The sequence below is a fragment of the Petromyzon marinus genome, chromosome 65 (genome assembly GCF_048934315.1).
Source record: "Petromyzon marinus isolate PM22_M1 ecotype Great Lakes invasive population chromosome 65, UKy_Petmar_22M1.pri1.0, whole genome shotgun sequence".
Classification (NCBI taxonomy): Eukaryota; Metazoa; Chordata; class Hyperoartia; order Petromyzontiformes; family Petromyzontidae; genus Petromyzon; species Petromyzon marinus.
In genome coordinates, this window is record NC_133731.1 from 6,629,449 (window position 1) to 6,656,371 (window position 26,923).

At 51.0% G+C, this 26,923-nt stretch overlaps 1 protein-coding gene across 4 annotated transcripts in view; it reads right to left on the reverse strand.

Annotated features, from left to right (window-relative positions):
* The window catches only part of LOC116956471 (uncharacterized), a 142,710-nt gene that overhangs the window by 82,444 nt on the left and 33,343 nt on the right, over window positions 1–26,923 (reverse strand). For all 4 annotated transcript variants that reach the window (XM_076054321.1, XM_076054320.1, XM_076054318.1 and 1 more), the window contains exon 2: window positions 1,873–1,965. In XM_076054321.1, coding sequence (XP_075910436.1) covers window positions 1,873–1,958 — 86 coding nt within the window. In that variant the 5' untranslated portion in view covers window positions 1,959–1,965. The remainder of the gene's footprint in view (window positions 1–1,872; window positions 1,966–26,923) is intronic.

Here is a 26,923-nt window from a genome sequence, read left to right on the forward strand (position 1 = left end):
CATCATCATCATCACCACCATCATCATCACCATCATCATCACCACCATCATCACCATCATCATCACCATCATCATCACCACCATCATCACCACCATCATCATCACCATCATCATCACCACCATCATCACCACCATCATCATCACCACCATCATCACCACCATCATCATCACCATCATCATCACCACCATCATCACCACCATCATCATCACCACCATCATCATCACCACCATCATCATCATCATCACCATCATCATCACCACCATCATCACCACCATCATCATCATCACCACCATCATCATCACCATCATCATCACCATCATCATCACCATCATCATCACCACCATCATCATCACCATCATCATCACCACCATCATCATCATCACCACCATCATCACCACCATCATCACCACCATCATCATCACCATCATCATCACCATCATCATCACCACCATCATCATCACCATCATCACCACCATCATCATCGTCGTCGTCGTTATCACCACCACTGCTAGCACCCCCCCCCCCCCCCCCCCCCGATTAGCACGGTTGGATACGTACGGTGCGAAAGAAGTTCAACATGCATACATCATCATCACCATCATCTCCATCGTCGTCGTCGTCGTTATCACCACCACTGCTACCATCCAACCAGATTAGCACGGTTGGCTACGTACGGTGCGAAAGAAGTTCAACATACACACCATCACCACCATCACTACGATAGCACCATCATCACCACTATTATTGTCACCATCATCATCGTCTCCACTAGCACCACCACCATCATTAGCCAACTACTACCAACAACATCGGCATCACCAACAATCAACAACAACATCGGCATCACAAACAAACAACATCATCGGCATCACCAACAATCAATAACAACAACATCGGCATCACCAACAATCAACAACAACAAAATCGGCATCATCAACAATCAACAACAACATCGGCATCACCAACAATCAACAACAACAAAATCGGCATCACCAACAATCAACAACAACATCGGCATCACCAACAATCAACAACAACAACATCGGCATCACCAAACAATCAACAACAACAACATCGGCATCACCAAACAACCAACAACAACAACATCGGCATCACCAACAATCAACAACAACAACATCGGCATCATCAACAATCAACAACAACAACATCGGCATCACCAAACAATCAACAACAACAACATCGGCATCACCAAACAATCAACAACAACAACATCGGCATCGCCAACAATCAACAACAACAACAACATCGGCATCACCAAACAATCAACAACAACAACATCGGCATCACCAAACAATCAACAACAACAACATCGGCATCACCAAACAATCAACAACAACAATATCGTCGTTGCTGTGCTAAGGCAAACTCGGTGCGTCGCAAAGTGACCACCTGTTGCAGGAGACGAGGAGGGGGTGGGCGAGGGGGTGAGCGAGGGGGTAGGCGAGGGGGTGAGCGGGGAGGGATGTAGCAGAGGGGGTAGGCGAGGGGGTGGGCGAGGGGGTAGGCGAGGGGGTGGGCGAGGGGGTAAGCGAGGGGGTGAGCGAGGGGGTGAGGCGAGGGGGTGAGCGGGGAGGGATGTAGCAGAGGGGGTAGGCGAGGAGGTGAGCGAGGGGGTGAGCGAGGGGTAGGCGAGGGGGTAGGCGAGGGGGTGAGGCGAGGGGGTGAGCGAGGGGGTAGGCGAGGTGAGCGAGGGGGTGAGCGAGGGGTAGGCGAGGGGGTGGGCGAGGGGGTGAGCGAGGGGGTGGGCGAGGGGGTGAGCGGGGAGGGATGTAGCAGAGGGGGTAGGCGAGGGGGTGAGCGAGGGGGTGGGCGAGGGGGTGAGCGAGGGGGTAGGCGAGCTGCAGGTGTACCTCTCAGTTTCCATCCTCAGCTCCTCTTTCCTCAGCCTGCTCATCTCCCTCCTCTTCTCGAGCGCATCCCTAACGTCGTCTCCCATCGCTCACCTGTCTCACACAAACACACACAAAGCACAGACAAAGATTATTCCCCGTGTAGCCTTAACACACTGCTGGGGCAAGTGCTGCTCGCGAGCAGTGGCGCCAATGGGGTCGTCCATAAATGACGTCACGCGATTTTGGGCGATTTTTGACCCCCCCCCCCAACCTCGTCACACGGCGTCACAAAAATTCAGCCCCCCCCCCCTTAAATATGACGTCACAAAGCTCTGCCCCCGCCCCCCCCCAAATATATATAAAACATGCTTCAAATCGCTTTAAACTATTGTCATTGTAGTTGCGTATTTAATGTGGCGCCGCACTCTGATGTTGTAGAAAACATTTATTAAAAAGTCTATTTAATTAAGTAGAACGTGTTGTCTGTATTCATTTAAAGTTGCGCATTTTGATGTGACGTCACATTTCTCAAACCCCCCCCCACACCCATAGGTGCGTGACGTCATTTATGGACGACCCCTATGAAGGCTGCCACTGTGGCACACGAGGGGGTGGGTGGCCAACAACCACGCCCGGCCGCCTTTGTCTCCCCCAGTGGCGATGTTTAACACACCGCACCAGGTGCTCGTTTGAGGCTGAGTCGACCTAGGGGAGGCCCAGAACCGGTTCAGATAATCGTCACTGGGTGTTGGCCGTGGGCAGGAATCGAACTCGAGTGGCCAGGTTCGTAGCGCAGCGCGCTAACCGCGGCACCACCGCTCCCCACACACACCCATTAACACACTGCACACTATTACTATGTACCGTATGGGTGTTGAACTTCTTTCACACCGTACGTAGCTAATCATGCTCATCGGAGGTGCGGGGGGGGGGCAACAAACGATGGTTCTCTGTGTGAGTAGAGAGACCCATAGACTCACACAGAGACCCATAGACTCACACAGAGACCCATAGACTCACACAGAGACCCATAGACTCACACAGAGATCCATAGACTCACACAGAGATCCATAGACTCACACAGCGACCCATAGACTCACACAGAGACCCATAGACTCACACAGAGACCCATAGACTCACACAGAGACCCATAGACTCACACAGAGACCCATAGACTCACACAGAGACCCATAGACTCACACAGAGACCCCTAGACTCACACAGAGACCCATAGACTCACACAGAGATCCATAGACTCACACAGAGACCCATAGACTCGCACAGAGACTCATAGACTCACACAGAGACCCATAGACTCACACAGAGACCCATAGACTCACACAGAGACCCATAGACTCACACAGAGACCCATAGACTCACACAGAGACCCATAGACTCACACAGAGATCCATAGACTCACACAGAGACCCATAGACTCACACAGAGATCCATAGATTCACACAGAGACCCATAGACTCACACAGAGACCCATAGACTCACACAGAGATCCATAGACTCACACAGAGATCCATAGACTCACACAGAGACCCATAGACTCACACAGAGATCCATAGACTCACACAGAGACCCATAGACTCACACAGAGATCCATAGACTCACACAGAGATCCATAGACTCACACAGAGACCCATAGACTCACACAGAGATCCATAGACTCACACAGAGACCCATAGACTCACACAGAGACCCATAGACTCACACAGAGACCCATAGACTCACACAGAGACCCATAGACTCATACAGAGACCCATAGACTCAGACAGAAACCCATAGACTCACACAGAGACCCATAGACTCACACAGAGATCCATAGACTCACACAGAGATCCATAGACTCACACAGAGACCCATAGACTCACACAGAGACCCATAGACTTACACAGAGATCCACAGACTTACACAGAGACCCACAGACTCACACAGAGATCCATAGACTCACACAGAGACCCATAGACTCACACAGAGTTCCATAGACTCACACAGAGACCGATAGACTCACACAGAGACCCATAGACTTACACAGAGATCCATAGACTCACACAGAGACCCATAGACTCACACGGAGACCCATAGACTCACACAGAGACCCATAGACTCACACAGAGACCCATAGACTCACACAGAGACCCATAGACTCACACAGAGACCCATAGACTCACACAGAGACCCATAGACTCACACAGAGACCCACAGACTCGCACAGAGACCCATAGACTCACACAGAGACCCATAGACTCGCACAGAGACTCATAGACTCACACAGAGACCCATAGACTCACACAGAGACCCATAGACTCACACAGACATCCATAGACTCACACAGAGACCCACAGACACACAGAGACCCATAGACTCACACAGACATCCATAGACTCGCACAGAGACCCATAGACTCGCACAGAGACCCACAGACTCACACAGAGACCCACAGACTCACACGGAGACCCATAGACTCACACAGACACCCATAGACTCACACAGAGACCCATAGACTCACACAGAGACCTATAGACTCAAAGAGACCCTTTGTAGGATGAACGTTGAGATTTATAATGGCACGGGGTGATCAATAAGGTTCGGAGACCCATAGACTCACACAGAGACCCACAGACTCACACGGAGACCCACAGACTCACACACAGAGACCCATAGACTCACACATAGACCCACAGACTCACACGGAGACCCACAGACTCACACACAGAGACCCATAGACTCACACATAGACCCACAGACTCACACAGACACCCACAGACTCACACAGAGACCCATAGACTCACACAGAGACCCACAGACTCACACAGACACCCATAGACTCACACAGAGACCCATAGACTCACACAGAGACCTATAGACTCACACAGAGACCCATAGACTCACACAGAGGCCCACAGACTCACACGGAGACCCACAGACTCACACACAGAGACCCATAGACTCACACATAGACCTACAGACTCACACAGAGACCCATAGACTCACACAGAGACCCACAGACTCACACAGACAACCATAGACTCACACAGAGACCCATAGACTCACACAGAGACCTATAGACTCAAACAGAGCCGCTTTGTAGGATGAACGTTGAGATTTATAATGGCACGGGAATTGGTCTGTAATAAGGTAGCGCACTGATAAGGGGTTGACAGGTATGTAGTGGTGAGCGTAGTGGTGAGTGTAGTAGTGATTGTGTGTACTAGTGGTGAGTGTACTGGTGGTGAGTCTAGTGGTGAGTGTAGTGGTGAGTGTAGTAGTGGTAAGTGTACTAGTGGTGAGTGTACTAGTGGTGAGTGTAGTGGTGAGTGTAGTAGTGGTGAGTGTAGTGGTGAGTGTAGTAGTGATAAGTGTACTAGTGGTGAGTGTAGTAGTGGTGAGTATACTAGTGGTTGAGTGAAGTGGTGAGTGTAGTAGTGAGAGTAGTAGTGGTGAGTGTAGTAGTGGTGTGTGTACTAGTGGTGAGTGTACTAGTGGTGAGTGTACTATTGGTGAGTGTACTAGTGGTGAGTGTAGTAGTGGTGAGTGTAGTAGTGATGAGTGTACTAGTGGTGAGTGTAGTGGTGAGTGTAGTAGTGAGTGTAGTAGTGGTGAGTGTAGTAGTGGTGTGTGTACTAGTAGTGAGTGTACTAGTGATGAGTGTAGTAGTGGTGAGTGTAGTAGTGAGTGTGTGTAATAGTGGTGAGTGTAGTGGTGAGTGTACTGGTGGTGAGTGTACTAGTGGTGAGTGTTCTAATGGTGAGTGTAGTAGTGAGTGTACTAGTGGTGAGTGTAGTAGTGAGTGTAGTAGTAGTGAGTGTACTAGTGGTGAGTGTAGTAGTGAGTGTAGTGGTGAGTGTAGTAGTGAGTGTAGTAGTGAGTGTACTAGTGGTGAGTCTAGTGGCGAGTGTGCTAGTGATGAGTGTCTTAGTGGTGAGTGTACTAGTGATGAGTGTACTAGTGGTGAGTGTACTAGTGTTTGGGGGTGGTGGTGTGTGGGGGTGTATGTAGGGGTGGAGGTGTGTGTAGGGGTGGGTGTGTGTGGGTGTGTGTAGGGGTGGTGGTGGGTGTGTGTGTAGGGGTGGTGGTGGGTGTGTGTGTGTAGGGGTGGGTGTGTGTGTAGGGGTGGGTGGGTGTGTGTAGGTGTGTGTAGGGGTGGTGGTGGGTGTGTGTGGGTTTGTGTAGGGGTGGGTGTGTGTGTGTGGCGGTTTGTGGGGTGTGTGTAATGGTGTTGTGTGGTGTGTCTGTGTAAGGGTGTGAGGTGTGTGTGTAGGATGGTGTGCTGTTTATGGTGTGATGGTGGTGGTGTGTGCGGTTGATGTGTGTGTGGTGTGTATGGTGTGGTCTGTCTGGTGTGTGATGGTGTGTGATTGTGGACGTGGTGGTGGACGTGTGTGTGGTGGTGAGTATGGTGGTGAGTGTGGTGGATATGTGGTGTGTGTGTGTGTTGGTGGTGGTGGTATGCGTGGTGGATGTGTGGTGGTGGTGTGTGGTGTTGGTGTGTGTGGTGGTGGCGTGTATGATGTGTAATGGTGGTGGTCTGTGATTGTGGACGTGGTGGTGGACGTGTGTGTGGTGGTGAGTGTGGTGGATGTGTGGTGTGTGTGTTGGTGATGGTATGTGTGGTGGTGGTGTGTATGGTGTGTGATGGTGGTGTGTGTGGTGATGGTGGATGTGTGGTGGTGGTGTGTGTGGTGTGTGTGTTGGTGGTGTGTGTGTTGGTGGTGGTGGTGTGTGTGGTGGTGTGTGATGGTGGTGTGTGTGGTGATGGTGGATGTGGTGGGTGGACGTGTGTGTGGTGGTGTGTGTGGTGATGGTGGATGTGGTTGGGAGTGTGGTGGATGTGTGGTGGTGTGTGTGGTGTATGTGTGGTGGTGGTGGTGGACGTGTGTGATGGTGTTGTGTGTGGTGGTGGTGGATGTGTGGTGGTGATGTGTGTGATGGTGGGTGTGTGGTGATGGTGGATGTGGTGGGTGGACGTGTGTGATGGTGGTGTGTGTGGTGGACGTGTGTGATGGTGGTGTGTGTGGTGTATGTGTGGTGATGTGTGTGGTGTATGTGTGGTGGTGGTGTGTGGTGATGGTGGATGTGGTGGGTGGACGTGTGTGTGGTGGTGTGTGTGGTGTATGTGTGGTGGTGGTGGATGTGTGGTGATGGTGTATGTGGTGGGTGGACGTGTGTGATGGTGGTGTGTGTGGTGATGGTGTATGTGGTGTGTATGGTGTGTGATGGTGGTGTGTGTGATGGTGGTGTGTGTGGTGATGGTGTATGTGGTGGGTGGACGTGTGCGTGTGGTGGTGATGTGTGTGGTGTATGTGTGTTGGTGGTGTGTGTGGTGATGGTGGATGTGGTGGGTGGACGTGTGTGTGGTGGTGTGTGTGGTATATGTGTGGTGGTGGTGGATGTGTGGTGGTGGTGTATGTGGTGGGTGGACGTGTGCGTGTGGTGGTGATGTGTGTGGTGTATGTATGTTGGTGGTGTGTGTGGTGATGGTGGATGTGGTGGGTGGACGTGTGTGTGGTGGTGTGTGTGGTGTATGTGTGGTGGTGGTGGATGTGTGGTGGTGGTGTATGTGGTGGGTGGACGTGTGCGTGTGGTGGTGATGTGTGTGGTGTATGTGTGTTGGTGGTGTGTGTGGTGATGGTGGATGTGGTGGGTGGACGTGTGTGTGGTGGTGTGTGTGGTGTATGTGTGGTGGTGGTGGATGTGTGGTGGTGGTGGTGGTGTATGTGGTGGGTGGACGTGTGTGTGATGGTGTATGTGGTGGGTGTATGTGGTGGGTGGACGTGTGTGATGGTGGTAATGTGTGTGATGGTGGTAATGTGTGTGATGGTGTATGTGGTGGGTGGACGTGTGTGTGGTGGTGAGTGTGGTGTATGTGTGATGGTGGTGTGTGTGGTGATGGTGTATGTGGTGGGTGGACGTGTGTGATGCTGGTAATGTGTGATGGTGGTAATGTGTGTGATGGTGGTGATGTGTGGTGATGGTGTATGTGGTGGGTGGACGTGTGTGTGGTGTATCTGTGGTGATGATGTGTATGGTGTGGTGTGTGATGATGGTGATGGTGTGTGATGATGGTGATGGTGTATGTGGTGGGTGGACGTGTGTCTGCGTCTTAAAAATATCCACGCGATCGGCGAGGCGTGGCGAGGTACCCACGCCTCGCCATCCACCGCAACAATCACCGCAATCCTTCCTCGTGCCATTCACTTCACCAACACATTTCAGACAATTATATTTAAATCGCCTGCTAGGAGTGTTCAGCCGACGATGACCCAAGTCGCCCGGAATGCGCCCGATCTGGTCACGTCTTTAGAATTCATTTGGAATTCATTTGGACGTACAGTGTTGTGTGTACAGTATACAGTGCTGTGTACAGTGTACAGTGCCGTGTGTGTACAGTGTACAGTGCTGTGTGTGTACAGTCAGCAGTACTTTGCCCCCGGCTGCTTTATTGAGCCTAGCCGACCGTCGTGCGTCACCGGGTTACTGCTGCTACTGCTGTTACTACTGCTGCTACTGCTGTTACTACTGCTGTTGCCACTGCTACTGCTGTTGCAACTGTTACCACTGTTACTGCTGCTGTTACCACTGCTACTGCTGCTGTTGCCGCTGCTACTGCTGCTGTCTCTGTTACTGCTGTTGCCTCTGCTGTTACCGCTGCTGCTGTTGCCACTGCTACTGCTGTTGCCACTGCTACTGCTGTTGCCACTGCTGTTACCACTGCTACTGCTGTTGCCGCTGCTACTGCTGCTGTCTCTGTTACTGCTGTTGCCTCTGCTGTTACCGCTGTTGCCACTGCTACTGCTGTTACTGCTGTTGCCGCTGCTACTGCTGTTGCCACTGTTACTGTTGCCACTGCTGTTACCACTGCTACTGCTGCTGTTGCCACTGCTACTGCTGTTACTGCTGTTGCCACTGCTACTGCTGTTGCCACTGTTACTGTTGCCACTGCTGTTACCACTGCTACTGCTGTTACTGCTGTTGCCGCTGCTACTGCTACCGCTGCTACTAATGTTGCCACTGCTACTGCTGTTACTGCTACTGCTGTTACTGCTGTTGCCACTGCTACTGCTGTTGCCTCTGCAGCTGCGGGGCCGACGTTTTTAGCAGCTGTATCAGCTGTGGTAGCGGATGCATCAGCAGCATCAGCAGCTGCTGCTGCTACAGCTTATGCTGCTGCAGCTGCTACTACTGTAGCAGCTGTGGCAGCGGATGCATCAGCTGCGGCAGCTGTAGCAGCGGATGCAGCACCTGCAGCAGCGGATGCAGCACCTGCTGCAGCTAATGCAGCTGCCTGTAGCAGCAGCAGCTACAGAGGGCTGTGTATCAATTGCATCCGTTGTACTGAACTATGCTCCCGCGGCCAGAGCCATCCCTAGGGTACGGAAAGTCGGAGCGACCGCCCCAGGCCCCGCACTATGGGGGGGGGGGGGGTGGAATTTTCCCCGTGTCCCGCACCCCACCCACCTCCTTTGTGGACGGCTCAGCCCACGGATATGCTGAACTAAAACTACGAACCAAACTTGAATTTCGATTTAAAGCTTTCGTGACTGCAGGGATTCATATTCTTGGTTCTTTCGGTAAAGTCACCACCACGTAGAAGGGAAATAATAAAACAATTAAAAAAATCTAACGTAATAAAAATACAATTATCTCTGTTCTTCACCTGAGGACGGCTGCTTGCGTTGTGGCCGAAACGTCGTGAGAATTTTATTTTATTACGTTTAATTTTATATTATTTCCCTTCTACGTGCCTTTACCGAAAGAACCAATAATACAAAACTTGAATATGTACCAAGTAAAGACCGCTGAACGATTATGAGAAAATTGTTCAGAGGCGACCTCACCACGCAAGGTCGATATAGCCAGCTCATCATCGCAGTGCCTGATATCATCATCATCATCACACGTGGGAATGTTTAGTATCAACAGAATAATCTAAACTTTGCCCAGAGACTCTCAACACTGCGCAACACTTATGCGATGTGTGTTGAACTTCTTTCACACCGTACGCAGCCTTTCCTGCTAATCGGAGGTGCCCATAGACTTAACACTGCACCATCGATTTAACACTGCCCATATGATTAACACTTCCCATAGACTTAATACTGCCCACAGACTCAACACTGCCCATATACTCAACACTGCCCATATAATTGGCACTGCCCATAGACTTAACGCTGCACCATCGATTTAACACTGCCCTTATGATTAACACTTCCCATAGACTTAATACTGCCCACAGACTCAACACTGCCCATATACTCAACACTGCCCATATAATTGGCACTGCCCATAGACTTAACGCTGCACCATCGATTTAACACTGCCCATATAATTAACACTTCCCATAGACTTAATACTGCCCACAGACTCAACACTGCCCATATACTCAAAACTGCCCATATAATTGGCACTGCCCATAGACTTAACGCTGCACCATCGATTTAACACTGCCCATATGATTAACACTTCCCATAGACTTAATACTGCCCACAGACTCAACACTGCCCATATATGATAATTGTTTTTTTACCCTTTTATCTGGCAACAAAACTGACCCCTTTTTTTACAAGGAGTCATGTTTACATTGACCACAATACCTGCGGTCGGAACGCAAACAAAAAAATAACAACTCTGATAATGTATGTGGCACTGTCCTTGAAATTGATTGGTCCACACCCGAGACAGCTTTCTTTAGAGCCTCGTCTCACATGGTGTTGGACCAGAAGACGCCAGAAGACGACAAAAGGCGCACAACTCAAAAGCAAAGTTTGTGGGGTATAATAATAGCCACTTTCTGTACTTTTGAGGCATAATCAATTAAAAAATAACACTTAGTACCCAAGAACGAACAAAAATCAAAACGTTACCGCCACGGGAGGAGAGAGAACACGTGCACTCCAGTATGGCCAGGGTCCGGGATTGAACCCACGGACCTACTGCGCACCAGGCGAGAGAGAGATAAGATCTCACGCCACCACTTCATATTTCGAGTTGCTTTTGTTTAACCGGGTGGGAAGAGTAGGTGGGTGGGGTGAGTGAGTGGGTGAGTGAGTAGCTGAGTGAGTAGCTGAGTGAATGGGTGAGTGAGTGGGTGAGTGAATGGTTGAGTGGGTGAGTGAGTGGGTGGGTGGTTGAGCGAGTGGGTGAGTGGGTAGGTGAGTGAGTGAGTAGGTGAGTGAGTGAGTACCTGAATAAATGAGTGAGTGGGTGAGTGAGTGGGTGAGAGGGTAGGTGAGTGAGTGGGTGGGTGGTTGAGCGAGTGGGTGAGTGGGTAGGTGAGTGGGTAGGTGAGTGAGTGAGTAGGTGAATGAGTGGGCTCAACTTTGAAGCTACGTGCATAGCCGCCACCCACAACCCAGCGATTGAATCCACCGGGTCAAATGTCGACCCCTGTCCCGGTGTGAACCCACTATTCCAGTGACGCCATGCCATTGCTCTGACCTCTGACCTCCGGCCGTTGCAAGGCTAAAGACTCCTTCTGTGCAGCGGAGATGAACACGAAAAAGCAACTTTTGTTGCAGCCTTTTACGGGATCCTATTAACAAGTAAACGTTATTGTTTTTCACGCGCCACCGTCAACACTGCGCGTTAAGACCTCGTTGGAATTCAGGAACAATGCCTTCCTCCGTGTGAATGTTAATATTCGGAAATGCGAGGGAACGAACAAGATACTTGTATAACCAGGTTAGAGCCCAGAGCCATCCCTAGGGGTACAGCGAATCGGGGCGACTGCCCCGGGCCCCGCGCTTTGGGGGGGGGGGGGGACACAGTATGATTTGACCCGGGCCCCCCACAAAGGACAACCCTGCCAGATCCCATAGGCACGTACAGCCACTACACGTGTAGTAGCAGCCACTACACGTGTAGTAGCAGCCACTACACGTGTAGTAGCAGCCACTACACGTGTAGTAGCAGCCACTACACGTGTAGTAGCAGCCACTACACGTGTAGTAGCAGCCACTACACGTGTAGTAGCAGCCACTACACGTGTAGTAGCAGCCACTACACGTGTAGTAGCAGCCACTACACGTGTAGTAGCAGCCACTACACGTGTAGTAGCAGCCACTACACGTGTAGTAGCAGCCACTACACGTGTAGTAGCAGCCACTACACGTGTAGTAGCAGCCACTACACGTGTAGTAGCAGCCACTACACGTGTAGTAGCAGCCACTACACGTGTAGTAGCAGCCACTACACGTGTAGCTACGGGCCCCGCACTGTAGTAGCAGCTATTACACATGTAGTAGTAGCTGCTACTACATGTGTAGTAGCAGCTACTACTACACGTGTAGTAGTAGCTGCTACTACACGTGTAGTAGCAACTACGGGCCCCGCACTTTCAAGGGCCCCGCGCTAAATGCTTTCAAGCTATTAATTCCGGTTTCAGTGATTCTGCACTTGCTCTATTACTATAGTACTATACTGCCTTTGACTTTTACGAACCACCGGGTGTTTACGGTTAGCGATTTGTCGTATCATCCGGCCGTATAGCAAATAAAAAAAATACAATTACTTTACTATGCAAGTAAAAAATGTGTGTGTTTTAATATTTACGTGTTTTTTTAATATCTAGGGCCCCTTTATAACATTTGCCACAGGCCCCGCACGAGCTTAATCCGGCACTGCCTTGGATCGCGTAAGTTGGTGTGAGCGGGCACTTGCAGGGCTGCGCCTTCACCCTCTGGGTGGCTAGGAGATGTTGACTACCTCGCCTGGTATACAAGAGGTCGTGGGTTCGATCCCGACCCTGACGTCTGCTGCTGCTGTATATTTGGAGTCTCCGTCTCTCATCATCATCACGGTGGCTATGAGATGTTGACTACCTCGCCTGGTATACAAGAGGTCGTAGGTTCGATTCCGACCCTGACGTCTGCTGCTGCTGTATATTTGGAGTCTGCGTCTCTCATCATCATCACGGTGGCTATGAGATGTTGACTACCTCGCCTGGTATACAGGAGGTCGTGGGTTCGATCCCGACCCTGACGCCTGCTGCTGCTGTATATTTGGAGTTTGCGTCTCTCATCATCATCACGGTGGCTATGAGATGTTGACTACCTCGCCTGGTATACAGGAGGTCGTGGGTTCGATCCCGACCCTGACGCCTGCTGCTGCTGTGTATTTGAAGTTTGCGTGTCTCTCTGCCCGTGAAGACAATCTCATGGTGGTTGTTAAGGGCCCTCCCTCCCCTCCCTCCCCAACTCGTAACTTTGTCTGCCAGGGCGGGGGGGAGGGGGGGGCAAGACACCCACGGCCCCTGCCACGCTAGTTACAATAGTTAAGCTAGTTACACTAGGTACACTAGTTAAGCTAGTTACACTAGTTACACTAGTTAAGCTAGTTACACTAGTTACACTAGTTAAGCTAGTTACACTAGCTACACTAGTTAGTTGCACCACGCTAGTTACACTAGTTAGTTACACTAGTTAAGCTAGTTAAGCTAGTTACGCTAGTTACACTACGCAAGTTACACTAGTTACACTAGTTACGCTAGTTACACTACGCTAGTTACACTAGTTAAGCTAGTTACGCTGGTTACACTATGCTAGCTACACTAGTTACGCTAGTTACACTACGCTAGTTACACTAGTTAAGCTAGTTACACTAGTTACGCTAGTTACACTGCGCTAGTTACGCTAGTTACACTAGTTACACTACGCTAGTTACACTAGTTAAGCTAGTTACGCTAGTTACACTACGCTAGTTACGCTAGTTACACTAGTTAAGATAGTTGCACTGCGCTAGTTACGCTAGTTACGCTAGTTACACTACTCTAGTTACACTACGCTAGTTACACTGCGCTAGTTACGCTAGTTAAGCTAGTTACACTAGGCTAGTTACACTGCGCTAGTTACGCTAGTTACACTAGTTGCGCTAGCTAAGCTAGTTACACTAGTTACGCTAGTTACACTAGTTGCGCTAGCTAAGCTAGTTACGCTAGTTACACTACACTAGTTACACTGGTTCCGCTAGTTACACTAGTTGCATTACACTAGTTACACTACGTTAGTTACACTACGCTAGTTACACTAGTTACGCTAGTTACACTACGCTAGTTACACTACGCTAGTTACACTAGTTACGCTAGTTACACTACGCTAGTTACGGTAGTTACACTAGTTACACTAGTTAAGCTAGTTACGCTAGTTACACTACGCTAGTTGCACTAGTTACGCTAGTTACACTACGCAAGTTACACTAGTTACACTGCGCTAGTTACGCTAGTTACACTAGTTACGCTAGTTACACTACGCTAGTTACGCTAGTTGCGCTAGTTAAGCTCGTTACGCGACTGGCCGTAGCTAGCTCAGGCAGATGGGACCGTCGGTGGGAACTTTGTAGCGACGCGTGAAGCGATCGCTCTGATTCAACCATTGTTGGGAGGTGTGGGGGTGTTTGTGCGTGTCCCAGGTACCACTGTAATCGTAAATAAGCGGGCGATGAGGTAATGGTGAGAGACGAGGGAGCAGCAGTAGCAGCAGCTCTGCCAGGGGAATGTTTCTCTTTTTCAAGTTGACTTCCTTAAACCAGCGGAGAAGTGAGGACACCAACCAGGGTTATGTTTCATTTGCATGCGCGAGTGACCTGGGTCACGAACAGCACTAAATGCAATGCCGTAGAAACTAAGTACAGCTGAGACAGCCAGACAGAGATCAGAGACAGAGACAGATACAGATCAGAGACAGAGACAGATACAGATCAGAGACAGAGACAGATAGAGATCAGAGACAGACAGACAGAGATCAGAGACAGACAGAGATCAGAGACAGACAGACGGAGATCAGAGCAGAGACAGACAGACAGAGATCAGAGACAGAGACAGACAGAGATCAGAGACAGACAGAGATCAGAGACAGACAGAGATCAGAGACAGAGACAGACAGAGATCAGAGACAGACAGACAGAGATCAGAGACATCTAGACAGAGATCAGAGACAGACAGACAGAGATCAGAGCAGAGACAGAGATCAGAGACATCTAGACAGAGATCAGAGCAGAGACAGACAGAGATCAGAGACAGACAGAGATCAGAGACAGACAGACACAGATCAGAGACAGACAGACAGAGACAGAGACATCTAGACAGTGATCAGAGACAGACAGACAGAGATCAGAGCAGAGACAGACAGAGATCAGAGCAGAGACTCATTGAGACACAAATAGATACACAGAGACTCATAGATAAACACAGAGACTCACAGATACATAGATACTCAGATATATGTATGCGTAGAGACTCAAAGAGCTACGTTATAGACTCATAGAGCTACATATAGACTCATAGAGCTACATATAGACTCATAGAGACACGAATAGACACACAGAGACTCGTAGAGATGCATCGAGACCACAGAGTGACTGCTCTGTTGGTCTGCGTTCCTTCAGCGGAGGAGGAGGAGCAGGAGGAGGATGGAACAGCGACACGACGGACTCTCTCTGTCTCTGCTGAAGCCACTTTCTCTCTAATCTCTCTCTCTCTGCCGAAGCTCCCTCTGCCCCTTCTCCCTATCTCACTCGTCGTAGCTGCAGCAACAGCAACATCAGCGAACCTCAACATTGGCATCGAAATCCTTGACTATCTGGCTGCTGCTACTGCTGCTACTACTGCTGCTGCTGTGGTTGCTGCTACTACTGCTGCTGCTGTGGTTGCTGCTACTATTGCTGCTGTGGTTGCTGCTGCTGCTACTGCTGCTGCTACTGCTGCTGTGGTTGCTGCTACTGCTGCTGCTACTGCTGCTGTGGTTGCTGCTGCTGGTGCTGCTACTGCTGCTGCTGTGGCTGCTGCTGCTACTGCTGCTGTGGTTGCTGCTGCTGTGGTTGCTGCTGCTACTGCTGCTACTGCTGCTGTGGTTGCTGCTGCTGCTAGTGCTGCTGTGGTTGCTGTTGCTGCTGCTGCTGCTGTGGTTGCTGCTGCTACTGCTGCTGCTGCTACTGCTGCTGCTGCTGTGGTTGCTGCTGCTGCTGTGGTTGTTGCTGCTACTGCTGCTGCTACTGCTGCTGCTAGTGCTGATGTGGTTGCTGCTACTGCTGCTGCTGCTACTGCTGCTACTGCTGCTGCTGCTACTGCTGCTGCTGCTACTTCTGCTACTGCTGCTGCTACTGCTGCTGCTACTTCTGCTACTGCTGCTGCTGTGGTTGCTGCTGCTGCCGTCGTGCGCAATAGTCGATGCCGAGTTCGGCAGGAAGCAGACAGCCTGCGAGCTGTGTAAAGAACTTTAAACACGATGGGGATGGTGGAGGAGAGGGGGAGATGGTGAGAGAGAGAGAGGGGGGAGATGGTGAGAGAGAGAGAGGGGGGAGATGGTGAGAGAGAGAGAGGGGAGATGGTGAGAGAGAGGGGAGATGATGAGAGAGAGGAGATGGTGAGAGAGAGGGGGGAGATGGTGAGAGAGAGAGGGGGGAGATGGTGAGAGAGAGAGGGGGGAGATGGTGAGAGAGAGGGGGGGGGGGAGATGGTGAGAGAGAGAGAGAGGGGGGGGAGATGGTGAGAGAGAGAGGGGGGAGATGGTGAGAGAGAGAGGGGAGATGGTGAGAGAGAGAGAGGGGAGATGGTGAGAGAGAGGGGAGATGATGAGAGAGAGGAGATGGTGAGAGAGAGGGGGGAGATGGTGAGAGAGAGAGGGGGGAGATGGTGAGAGAGAGAGGGGAGATGGTGAGAGAGAGAGGGGGGGGGGAGATGGTGAGAGAGAGAGAGAGGGGAGATGGTGAGAGAGGGGAGATGGTGAGAGAGATAGGGGGGAGATGGTGAGAGAGAGGGAGGGGCTGGTCAACGTGCTCTTCGGCTACGCCAAGCTCGCCATATACAGGGCGAGGAAGGTGGCCCTGGAGGGGCAACGTCCAGCCAGCAGCCTGGGCATCTTCCGCGCTCTGGTCGGAGCCAGGGTGTGTGGGCCGGAGTTCCGCCACGCGCGGCTGACCCACGCCGTGCCGGCCTTCAAGGAGCAGTGGGCGCTGGAGGAGGCCGTGTGCTCGGTGGCAGATGACGGTAGAGAGCTCTGCATGCAGATCTAAGCTACCCGTCAGAGGCCGTTTGACTGTGGGAAGGGCTGCGTGCAGATGCAGCACTTGTCGTAGTTATAAAGAAAAAAGAGAGAGTGAGAGAGAGAGAGCCAAATGGAGTAGGAAGAGAGGGGGCAGAGAGAGAGGGGGGGCAGAGAGGGGGATAGAGAGAGAGGGAAGGGGAAAGAAAAAAGAAAAAAAATATTTTGGGTCTTTCATTTAAAGGGGGGGGGGGGGTTACATAAAGCAAAGCATTAAAAAAACGAAATGATGAACGGAGCAAAGTGCCGACTACACCGAGCATCTTCTTGTTTCTTCTGATCGTAAAAAAAGAGAGAGAGAGAGAGGGGAGATGGTGAGAGAGAGGGAGGGGAGATGGTGAGAGAGAGAGAGAGGGGCAAGGCAGAGGAACTGGTTTATTGAGCCTTGTGTCGGAAGGGAGAGGTTCAATGTCTGTCTCCGTTCTTCCGTTAAAACACAAAAACCGATCTCGCGCACCAATCGAGATCGGCCAACGACCAACAGAACCTCCGATGCCAGCCCAAACATTTACCCCCCAACCGCCCTCCAACTGCCCCCCAACCGCCCCCCAACTGCCCCCCAACCGCCCTCCAACCGCCCCCCACCCGCCCTCCAACTGCCCCCCAACCGCCCTCCAACTGCCCCCCAACCGCCCTCCAACTGCCCCCCAACCGCCCTCCAACCGCCCCCCAACCGCCCTCCAACCGCCCCCCAACCGCCCCCCAACCGCCCTCCAACTGCCCCCAACCTCCCTCCAATTGCCCCCCAACCTCCCTCCAACCGCCCCCCAACCGCCCCCCAACTGCCCCCCAACCGCCCTCCAACTGCCCCCAACCTCCCTCCAATTGCCCCCCAACCTCCCTCCAACCGCCCCCCAACCGCCCTCCAACTGCCCCCCAACTACCCCCCAACCGCCCCCCAACCGCCCCCCAACCGCCCCCAACTGCCCCCCAACCGCCCTCCAACTACCGTCCAACCTCCCTCCAACCGCCCCCAACCGCCCCCCAACCTCCCTCCAACCGCCCCCAACCGCCCCCAACCGCCCCCCAGACCGATGTGGGGCCCGAGGAAACTCCGCCATTTCAGACGCGGCTTAAATTAAACATAAAGAATCGTGCATGAAAATGCGTTCGTTTACTTTCCACGGTTTTCATTTTCATTGAAATTCGACCGACCGTGCGTGCGATGAATCAAACATTGGGGGGGGCGGCGGTGGTGGGTGGGTGGTGGGGGCACCTGATTGATCACGTCATAACCACGCCACTGTTGTTGTGAGCTGTGTAGAAAAAAATAACAACAATCAACAATGAACCAACAACGGATGGTCCACTCAAAACGACGCCTCAACTCGTGGCATTCCCCCCCCCACCCCACCACCATCTTCCAGAGGCGCCCTGCGTCTCCTTCCCACGATTCCTGCGTTCCCAGGGCCTCTTTCAGGAGCTCAGCGGGAGCGTGGCCGCCAATTCCACTGCAGACCAAACCCGGACCGGGAGCGTTTCTCTCTCTCTCTCTGTCACCAGCTACGCTATCAACACTGCAATCCTCTTTATGTTTTGACTACGTGTTTTTTTTTTCTACAAATTTTTTTTTTACCAGGGTTAAGAGCCCATCGAGCTATCTAGCTTCTTTTTTTTACAGATGTCGCGTCAGGTTGGGTCACGTGCCGGTAACCAAAAGTGATCAAATAAACACATTCCTGCGGAGGGAGCTGGTAGGAACGTTGGCTTGCTCGGTCAATGGCCAGGGTCAACGGCGGTCTGGTGTATTCAGCACAATATGCCCGACTGTGAGGGCGGGCACAAGCCGGCGTGAGTAGGTTAAACGTTGAGTTTTATAAGGGCACCACGGGGTGACCAGCCGCTCCCCACCCAGCCCCACCTCTCCCACCCCCCACCCAGCCACTCCCCACCCAGCCCCTCCCCACCCCACCCTCCCCACCCAGCCCCTCCCCACACTCCCCTCCCCACCCAGCCCCTCCCCACCCAGCCCCTCCCCACCCTCCCCACCCAGCCCCTCCACACCCTCCCCTCCCCAGTAGCACATGAAGGTCCTGGAGTGGCCTAGCCAGTCTCCAAACCTTAATCCCATAGAAAATCTGTGGAGGGAGCTGAAGGTTCGATTTGCCAAACGTCAGCCTCGAAACCTTAATGACTTGGAGAAGATCTGCAAAGAGGAGTGGGACAAAATCCCTCCTGAAATGTGTGCAAACCTGGTGGCCAACTACAAGAAACGTCTGACCTCTGTGATTGCCAACAAGGGTTTTGCCACCAAGTACTAAGTCATGTTTTGCAGAGGGGTCAAATACTTGTTTCCCTCATTAAAATGCAAATCAATTTATAACATTTTTGACATGCGTTTTGCTGGATTTTTTTGTTGTTATTCTGTCTCTCACTGTTCAAATAAACCTACCATTAAAATTATAGACTGATCATTTCTTTGTCAGTGGGCAAACGTACAAAATCAGCAGGGGATCAAATACTTTTTTCCCTCACTGTAAGTAGCAGCGGAACGTCACGGCATTCAAATAGTAAACGTTGATTTACTCTCCCAACACACCGGTGGGCTGAAGTGGTACTCTACACTATAGACTACACTATACACTACACTATACACTACACTATACTATACACTCCACTATACACTACACTATACACTACACTATACACTACACTATACTTTACACTACACTATACACTACACTATACACTACACTATACACTACACTCCGCACTACACTACACTATACACTACACTATACACTACACTACACTTTACACTACACTTCCATACACTACACTACACACTATACTGTAACTAATTGGCGTTTTGTTTACGTGACAAATCCCTTACGAGTTGGCTGCGTCGAGTGGTGGATGGTTACGACACAACATTTATAAATAACGCGATCTGACCCCGAATGAACCTTTATTATGAACAATATTGGTCGCTAAAGTCTGCTACGTGTTAAACTGATATCTCCAGCTGCCCACAAAAACACACAGATATGTTACCCCCGGAAGATAATAAAAAAACAGGACGGGTGGCAACCCAACCTCAAAACAGGCACGGCGAAACTAAAACAGGGGACAGACGGTCGCGTTGCTGTGTTCAGTGCGACACACACGAAACTACGGATCGCATATACCACGTGGTAGACCCATAGATGATACATCGAGACCCATATAGGAGATAAACTAAACTATTGAACTATTTTATATAGCTCTCATTTCAGAAGCGACCTGGCCATCACAAACGAAGTGGGCCCAACATCATCATCGCGTGAATTTTATTGCAATAGCAAACGACTCCAAACGCGCGATGTTGATTCTCAACGTGGAGGGACACGCAAATATACAGCAGCAGCAGGCGTCAGGGTCGGGTTCGAACCCACAACCTCCTGTAAACCAGGCGAGGTAGTTAACATCTCCTCGCCACCGTAATGATGATGAGAGACGCAAACTCCAAATATACAGCAGCAGCAGGTGTCAGGGGTTGGGATCGAACCCACGACCTCCTGTATACCTGGCGAGGTAGTCAACATCTCATAGCCACCGTGATGATGATGATGAGAGACGCAAACTCCAAATATAAAGCAGCAGCAGGCGTCAGGGGTTGGGATCGAACCCACGACCTCCTGTATACCTGGCGAGGTAGTTAACATCTCCTAGCCACCGTGATGATGATGAGAGACGCAAACTCCAAATATGCAGCAGCAGCAGGCGTCAGGGGTTGGGATCGAACCCACGACCTCCTGTACACCTGGCGAGGTAGTTAACATCTCCACATTGAGTCGACCTCGTGGAGGTCCATTGGCAATATTTGGATAACCGTCGCCACTGGTTGAGTTTATTCTTTTTGTGTGGCCTGGGCCAAGAAATTGAACGCAAGGAATGCGATAAACACTGTGCTACACGAAGATAAAGATCCCCCCTATAACCTCAACATACTTTTGGGGCAAGTGCTGTTAGCGAGTACTGTAGGATCTATGAAGGTACACGAGGGGGTGGGTGGCCAGCACCACGCCCGGCCGCATTTGTCTCCACAGTGGCGATGTTTACACACCGCACCAGGTACTCATTTGAGGCCGAGTCGACCTAGGAGAGGCCCAGGACCGGTTCAAATAATTGTCACCGGTGTTGGCCGTGAGCGGGAATCGAACTCGGGTCGCCGGGTTCGGAGCGCAGCGTAGCGCTAACCGCTGGCGCCGCCGCTCCCCCCCACAGAACACACAGACACACACACACAGTCACACACAGACACACACACACACAGACACACACACACAGACACACACAGACACACACACACAGACACACACACACAGTCACACACAGACACAGACACACACACACAGACACACACACAGAGACACACACACAGACACACACACACACAGACACACACACACAGGCACACACACAGACACACACAGACACACACACACACACAGGCACACACACAGACACACACAGACAGACACACACACACACACAGACAGACACACACACACAGACACACACAGACACAGTCACAGACACACACACAGACACACACACAGACACACACACAGAGACACACACACAGACACACACACAGACAGACACACACAGACAGACACACACAGACAGACACACACACAGACAGACACACACACAGACACACACAGACACACACACAGACACACACACAGACACAGTCACAGACACACACAGACACACAGTGGCCTGCCTAAGCCAGGTGTAACTGATAAAAGAGAGAGAGATCCCCTCCGCGGTGGAAACTTTGTGGATTACCTCCCATTATATCTTACATCTCATCCGCTGCCCCCCCCTTACAACCCCTGACATCAGCTGATCCGACAGATGTCTCTTAAGATCATTCCACTGTCCCTTGACATGCAGGCATTTCACACAAAGACAAAGGTCCCCCGTGTAGCCTGTAACAGACTTTCGAGGCAAGTGCTGTCAGCGAGCAGCAGCAGCACCCTATGAAGGCCGACACGGTGTCACACGAAGGGGTGGGTGGCCAGCAACCACGACCTTTGCCTCCTTGGTGGCGATGTTTACACGCACGCACACGCAAGCACACACACTCGCCAGATACTCATTTAGGGCCGAATTGACCTGGGGGGGGTGGGATAGGCCCAGGACCGGGTCCAGATAACCAATCGTCCCTGGTGTTGGCAGTGAGCGGGGATCGAACTACCTCGCCTGGTATGCAGGAGGTCGTAGGTTCGATACCGATCCTGACGCCTGCTGCTGCTGCTGTATATTTGAAGTCTGCGTCTCTCATCATCATCATCATCACCACGGTGGCTAGGAGATGTTAACTACCTCGCCTGGTATGCAGGAGGTCGTAGGTTCGATCCAGACCCCTGACGCCTGCTGCTGCTGCTGTATATTTGAAGTCTGCGTCTCTCATCATCATCATCACGGTGGCTAGGAGATGTTAACTACCTCGCCTGGTATGCAGGAGGTCGTAGGTTCGATCCAGACCCCTGACGCCTGCTGCTGCTGTATACTTGAAGTCTGTGTCTCTCATCATCATCATCACCACGGTGGCTAGGAGATGTTAACTACCTCGCCTGGTATGCAGGAGGTCGTAGGTTCGATCCAGACCCCTGACGCCTGCTGCTGCTGCTGTATATTTGAAGTCTGCGTCTCTCATCATCATCATCACCACGGTGGCTAGGAGATGTTAACTACCTCGCCTGGTATGCAGGAGGTCGTAGGTTCGATCCAGACCCCTGACGCCTGCTGCTGCTGTATATTTGAAGTCTGCGTCTCTCATCATCATCACGGTGGCTAGGAGATGTTAACTACCTCGCCTGGTATGCAGGAGGTCGTAGGTTCGATCCAGACCCCTGACGCCTGCTGCTGCTGCTGTATATTTGAAGTCTGCGTCTCTCTCCCTGTGGTTGCGTGGATTTTTTTTTCTCCGGGTCCTCCGCTTTATCGCTCCACATTTAGAACCATCACCACGTGTATAGAGTGTTTGACTGCAATAAATGTCCACGTGATAAGTCACTTCGTTGGGCTATCGTTTAAGGGCCAGGATGCTTCCGAGAAAGAGCTATACAGCTCAGTGGGGCCTTAGCTGGTAAAATTAACCAAACAGTTTCCGTAATACTTTCGCTAATTCCATAAGATGTTTTTTTTGGGTTGGATCGCGTATGTATAAATGTGTCGTTAATTCCAATGGCGACCACCGCACCTCCGATTAGCACGGTTGGCTACGTACGGTGCGAAAGAAGTTCAACGGTGCGTGTCCCACCACGACAACCAAGCGGTGAAACCGCGACGCCGAGACACGCGGTCGGCCAATAAACGTTTATGATGACGCGATGATGACGCGTTGATGACGCGGTGATGACGCATTGATGACGCGGAGCCCACGGGTCACAATGGGTGGGGGTGGTGGTAGTGGTGGGGTTGGTGGTGGTGGTGGCGGTGCCGGTCTCTGAACGAGTTGATTGTTTCCCACGAGCGGTTGGTTTATAAGATCATTTTATTTACTCTGTGGCCTTGCAAACAAATAAAAAACGGGCCAAATACAATAGATTCGCCCCCCCCCCCCCCCCCCCCGTTACAGGTCACGTGCGTTCAATGAGTGGGACACTGCACATCGTCGCCTGCTGATAAAACTCACGGTTCCCAGGACAGTCGAATTTATTATTTGATTGAATGTGCGATTGCGTGTGTATACGATGGCGATACGACAAAATTGCCATCGACAACCTAACATCGTTATGAGACCTCCTTTGCCAGTAACAAGATATAGGAATATGTTTTACCCTTTTAACTGGCACAAAAACTGACACCTTTATTCAAGGAATCACGTTTGCAATAACCACAACACAAGCAGTCAAAATGCAAACAAAAAAAAACAACTCTGATAATAATATTGGCACTGTCCTTGAATTTGATTGGTCCATACCCGAGACGGCTTTTCTTAGAGCCTAGTCTCCACTGGTGTTGGACCAGAAGACACCAAAAGGTGTACAACTCAAAAAACAGCGCACTATCAGAGTATTGAGGGCTCGGGGTGAGCATGTACATTATGATACCTCCTTTGCCAGTAACAAGATATAGAAATAGGTTTTACCCTTTTAACTGGTCCAACACCAGTGGAGACTAGGCTCTAAGAAAAGCCGTCTCGGGTGTGAACCAATCAAAATCAAGGACAATGCCAATATCATTATCAGAGCTGTCTCTTTTGTTTGCATTTTGACTGCTTGTGTTGTGGTGATTGCAAACATGATGCCTTGAATAAAGGTGTCAGTTTTTGTGCCAGTTAAAAGGGTAAAACCTATTTCTAAACCTAACGTCGTTCAAGTATGCAGACGACGGACATAATCTTGATGAGTACAGTTACAATATGATACGTTACGATACGTTCAATGCATGCATGATACATAGCTTTAGCGGTTTAATTTTAGGGCCACCACGATATGACACGTACGTTCAATGCATGTTAAAAGTTTTTTTTTTTATAGCAGATAGGATTGTTTCCTGAAAAAAAAACTTTCTATGAAATTGCAGTTCATATAGGTAGGCTAAGACTTTACCTTGTTTTTGTTACTTTAAATTTTACTGTGCAATACAGTATTGTAATTAATCAATACAGTGTATAATTTATACAGTACGGTACTGTCAACTGCTCTGTTTTTGCTAAATTACCACCATTCTTTAAGACTCCTTGGGTAGGCTAGGCCGTCTTCGACTTACGATATTTTCGACTTACGATGGGGTCGCCGTAACGCATCTACATCGTAAGTCGAGGACTGCCTGTACACTATATTAAAAGTCGATGCAAAGTTTGAACGAGAAGTAACATTTCGCGACGGCTCGATGGAGGAGCGCGAAGGGGCAGCAGCGCTTAGTTAGTCGCCTCCCATTGGTGGAAATTCCACGTTCCCATGGCAGGGAGGCCACCCGCCCCTCCATAATTCGACGTGGGTGGCGTGTGCACGGCTGTTTGGGAGACTCGTGGCGTTGTGTGACCTTGCTTTTCAAATGCTTTTCAAATGATGTACACAAGCAACGAGACATTGTGTTGAACACCCAAAAGACTTCATTCTACAGGGTGGCCCAAAAGTCAGGACACTAAGGGGTTGCGTCAGGACACATCGGGTTGTTTAAATCGGGTCGCCGGGTTTGCAGGGCGGTGCGCTAACCACTGCGCCACCGCTCCCCCCCCACCCCCACCGCGCGCAAGGTACACACACACACAGACACACCCATAGGACACACCCGTCAACATCACTCACGCAGGCACGCACACGCGATACACACAGCCACACCTCAACAATACAAAGACAAAGGTCCCCCTGTATTGGGGCAAGTGTTAGGAAGGCTACCGGCACTGTGGCCCACGAGAGGGGGGTGGGCCAGCACCACTCCCGGCCGCCTTTGTCTTCCCCAAGTGAAGATGTTTTGCCACTCTTCATATAGGTCGCGGGCGGGAATCGAACTCGCGGGTCGCGGGATTAGCCGCGCGCCGCGCTAACCGTTGCGCCACCGCTCCCCCACAATCGCACAGTCGCGTAGACCGCCTGTGCCAGGCTAGGTGCACTTGGAGGCTGCCACGTGAAGCGTCGAAGGCTCGCTGCTGACGGCAGGTCACGGAACAGACCCAGCAGATGCCATGGGATTGACTGACTTTGCTGGTATACAGATGCACAAAGACAAAGATCCCCCGTGTAGCCTGTAACAGGCTGTTGGTGCAAGTGCTGCTAGCGAGCAGCACCTGTGAAGTCCGGCACGGCACACGAGGGGGTTGGTGGCCAATACCGACGATATTTACACACTGCACCAGGGTACTCATTTGAGGCTGAGTCGACCTAGGGGAGGCCCAGGACCGGTTCAGATAATCGTCACCGGTATTGGCCGTGAGCGGGAATCGAACCCGGGTGGCCAGGTTCGTTGCGCAGCGCGCTAACCGCTACACTACCGCTCCCCTACAGATGTACAAAGACAAAGATCCCCCGTATAGCCTTAACAGACTGTAGGGGCAAGTGCTGTTAGCGAGGACTTTTGAAGGCCGGAACGGTACACGAGGGGGTGGGTGGCCAGCACCACGCCCGATGTACACACACACAGATTTACACACACACAGATTTACACACACACAGATTTACACACACACAGTCACGTACACACAAATTTACACGCACACACAGATTTACACACGCAGTCATACACACACATATGTATACACACATTCGCATACACACATATTTACACACACACACAGATTTACACACACAGTCACACACACAGTCACGGAGACAGATCTACACACACATTCACAAAAGACAAAGACAAAGATCCCCCATATAGCCTTAACAGACTGTAGGGGCAAGTGCTGTTAGCGAGCACCTATGAAGGCCGGAACGGTACACGAGGGGGTGGGTGGCCAACACCACGCCCGACCGCCTTTGTCTCCCCAGTGGCGATGTTTACACACCGCACCAGGTACTCATTTGAGGCTGAGTCGACCTAGGGGAGGCCCGGGACCGGTTCAGATAATCGTCACTGGTGTTGGCCGTGAGCGGGAATCGAACCCGGGTCGCCAGGTTCATAGCGCAACGCGCTAACCGCTACACTACCGCTCCCCACGCACAAACACATACACACACATACACACATACAGTGAGGGAAAAAAGTATTTGATCCCCTGCTGATTTTGAACGTTTGCCCACTGACAAAGAAATGATCAGTCTATAATTTTAATGGTAGGTTTATTTGAACAGTGAGAGACAGAATAATAACAAGAAAATCCAGAAAAACGCATGTCAAAAATGTTATCAATTGATTTGCATTTTAATGAGGGATATAAGTATTTGACCCCTCTGCAAAACATGACTTAGTACTTGGTGGCAAAACCCTTGTTGGCAATCACAGAGGTCAGCCGTTTCTTGTAGTTGGCCACCAGGTTTGCACACATCTCAGGAGGGATTTTGTCCCACTCCTCTTTGCAGATCTTCTACAAGTCATTAAGGTTTCGAGGCTGACGTTTTGCAACTCGAACCTTCAGCTCC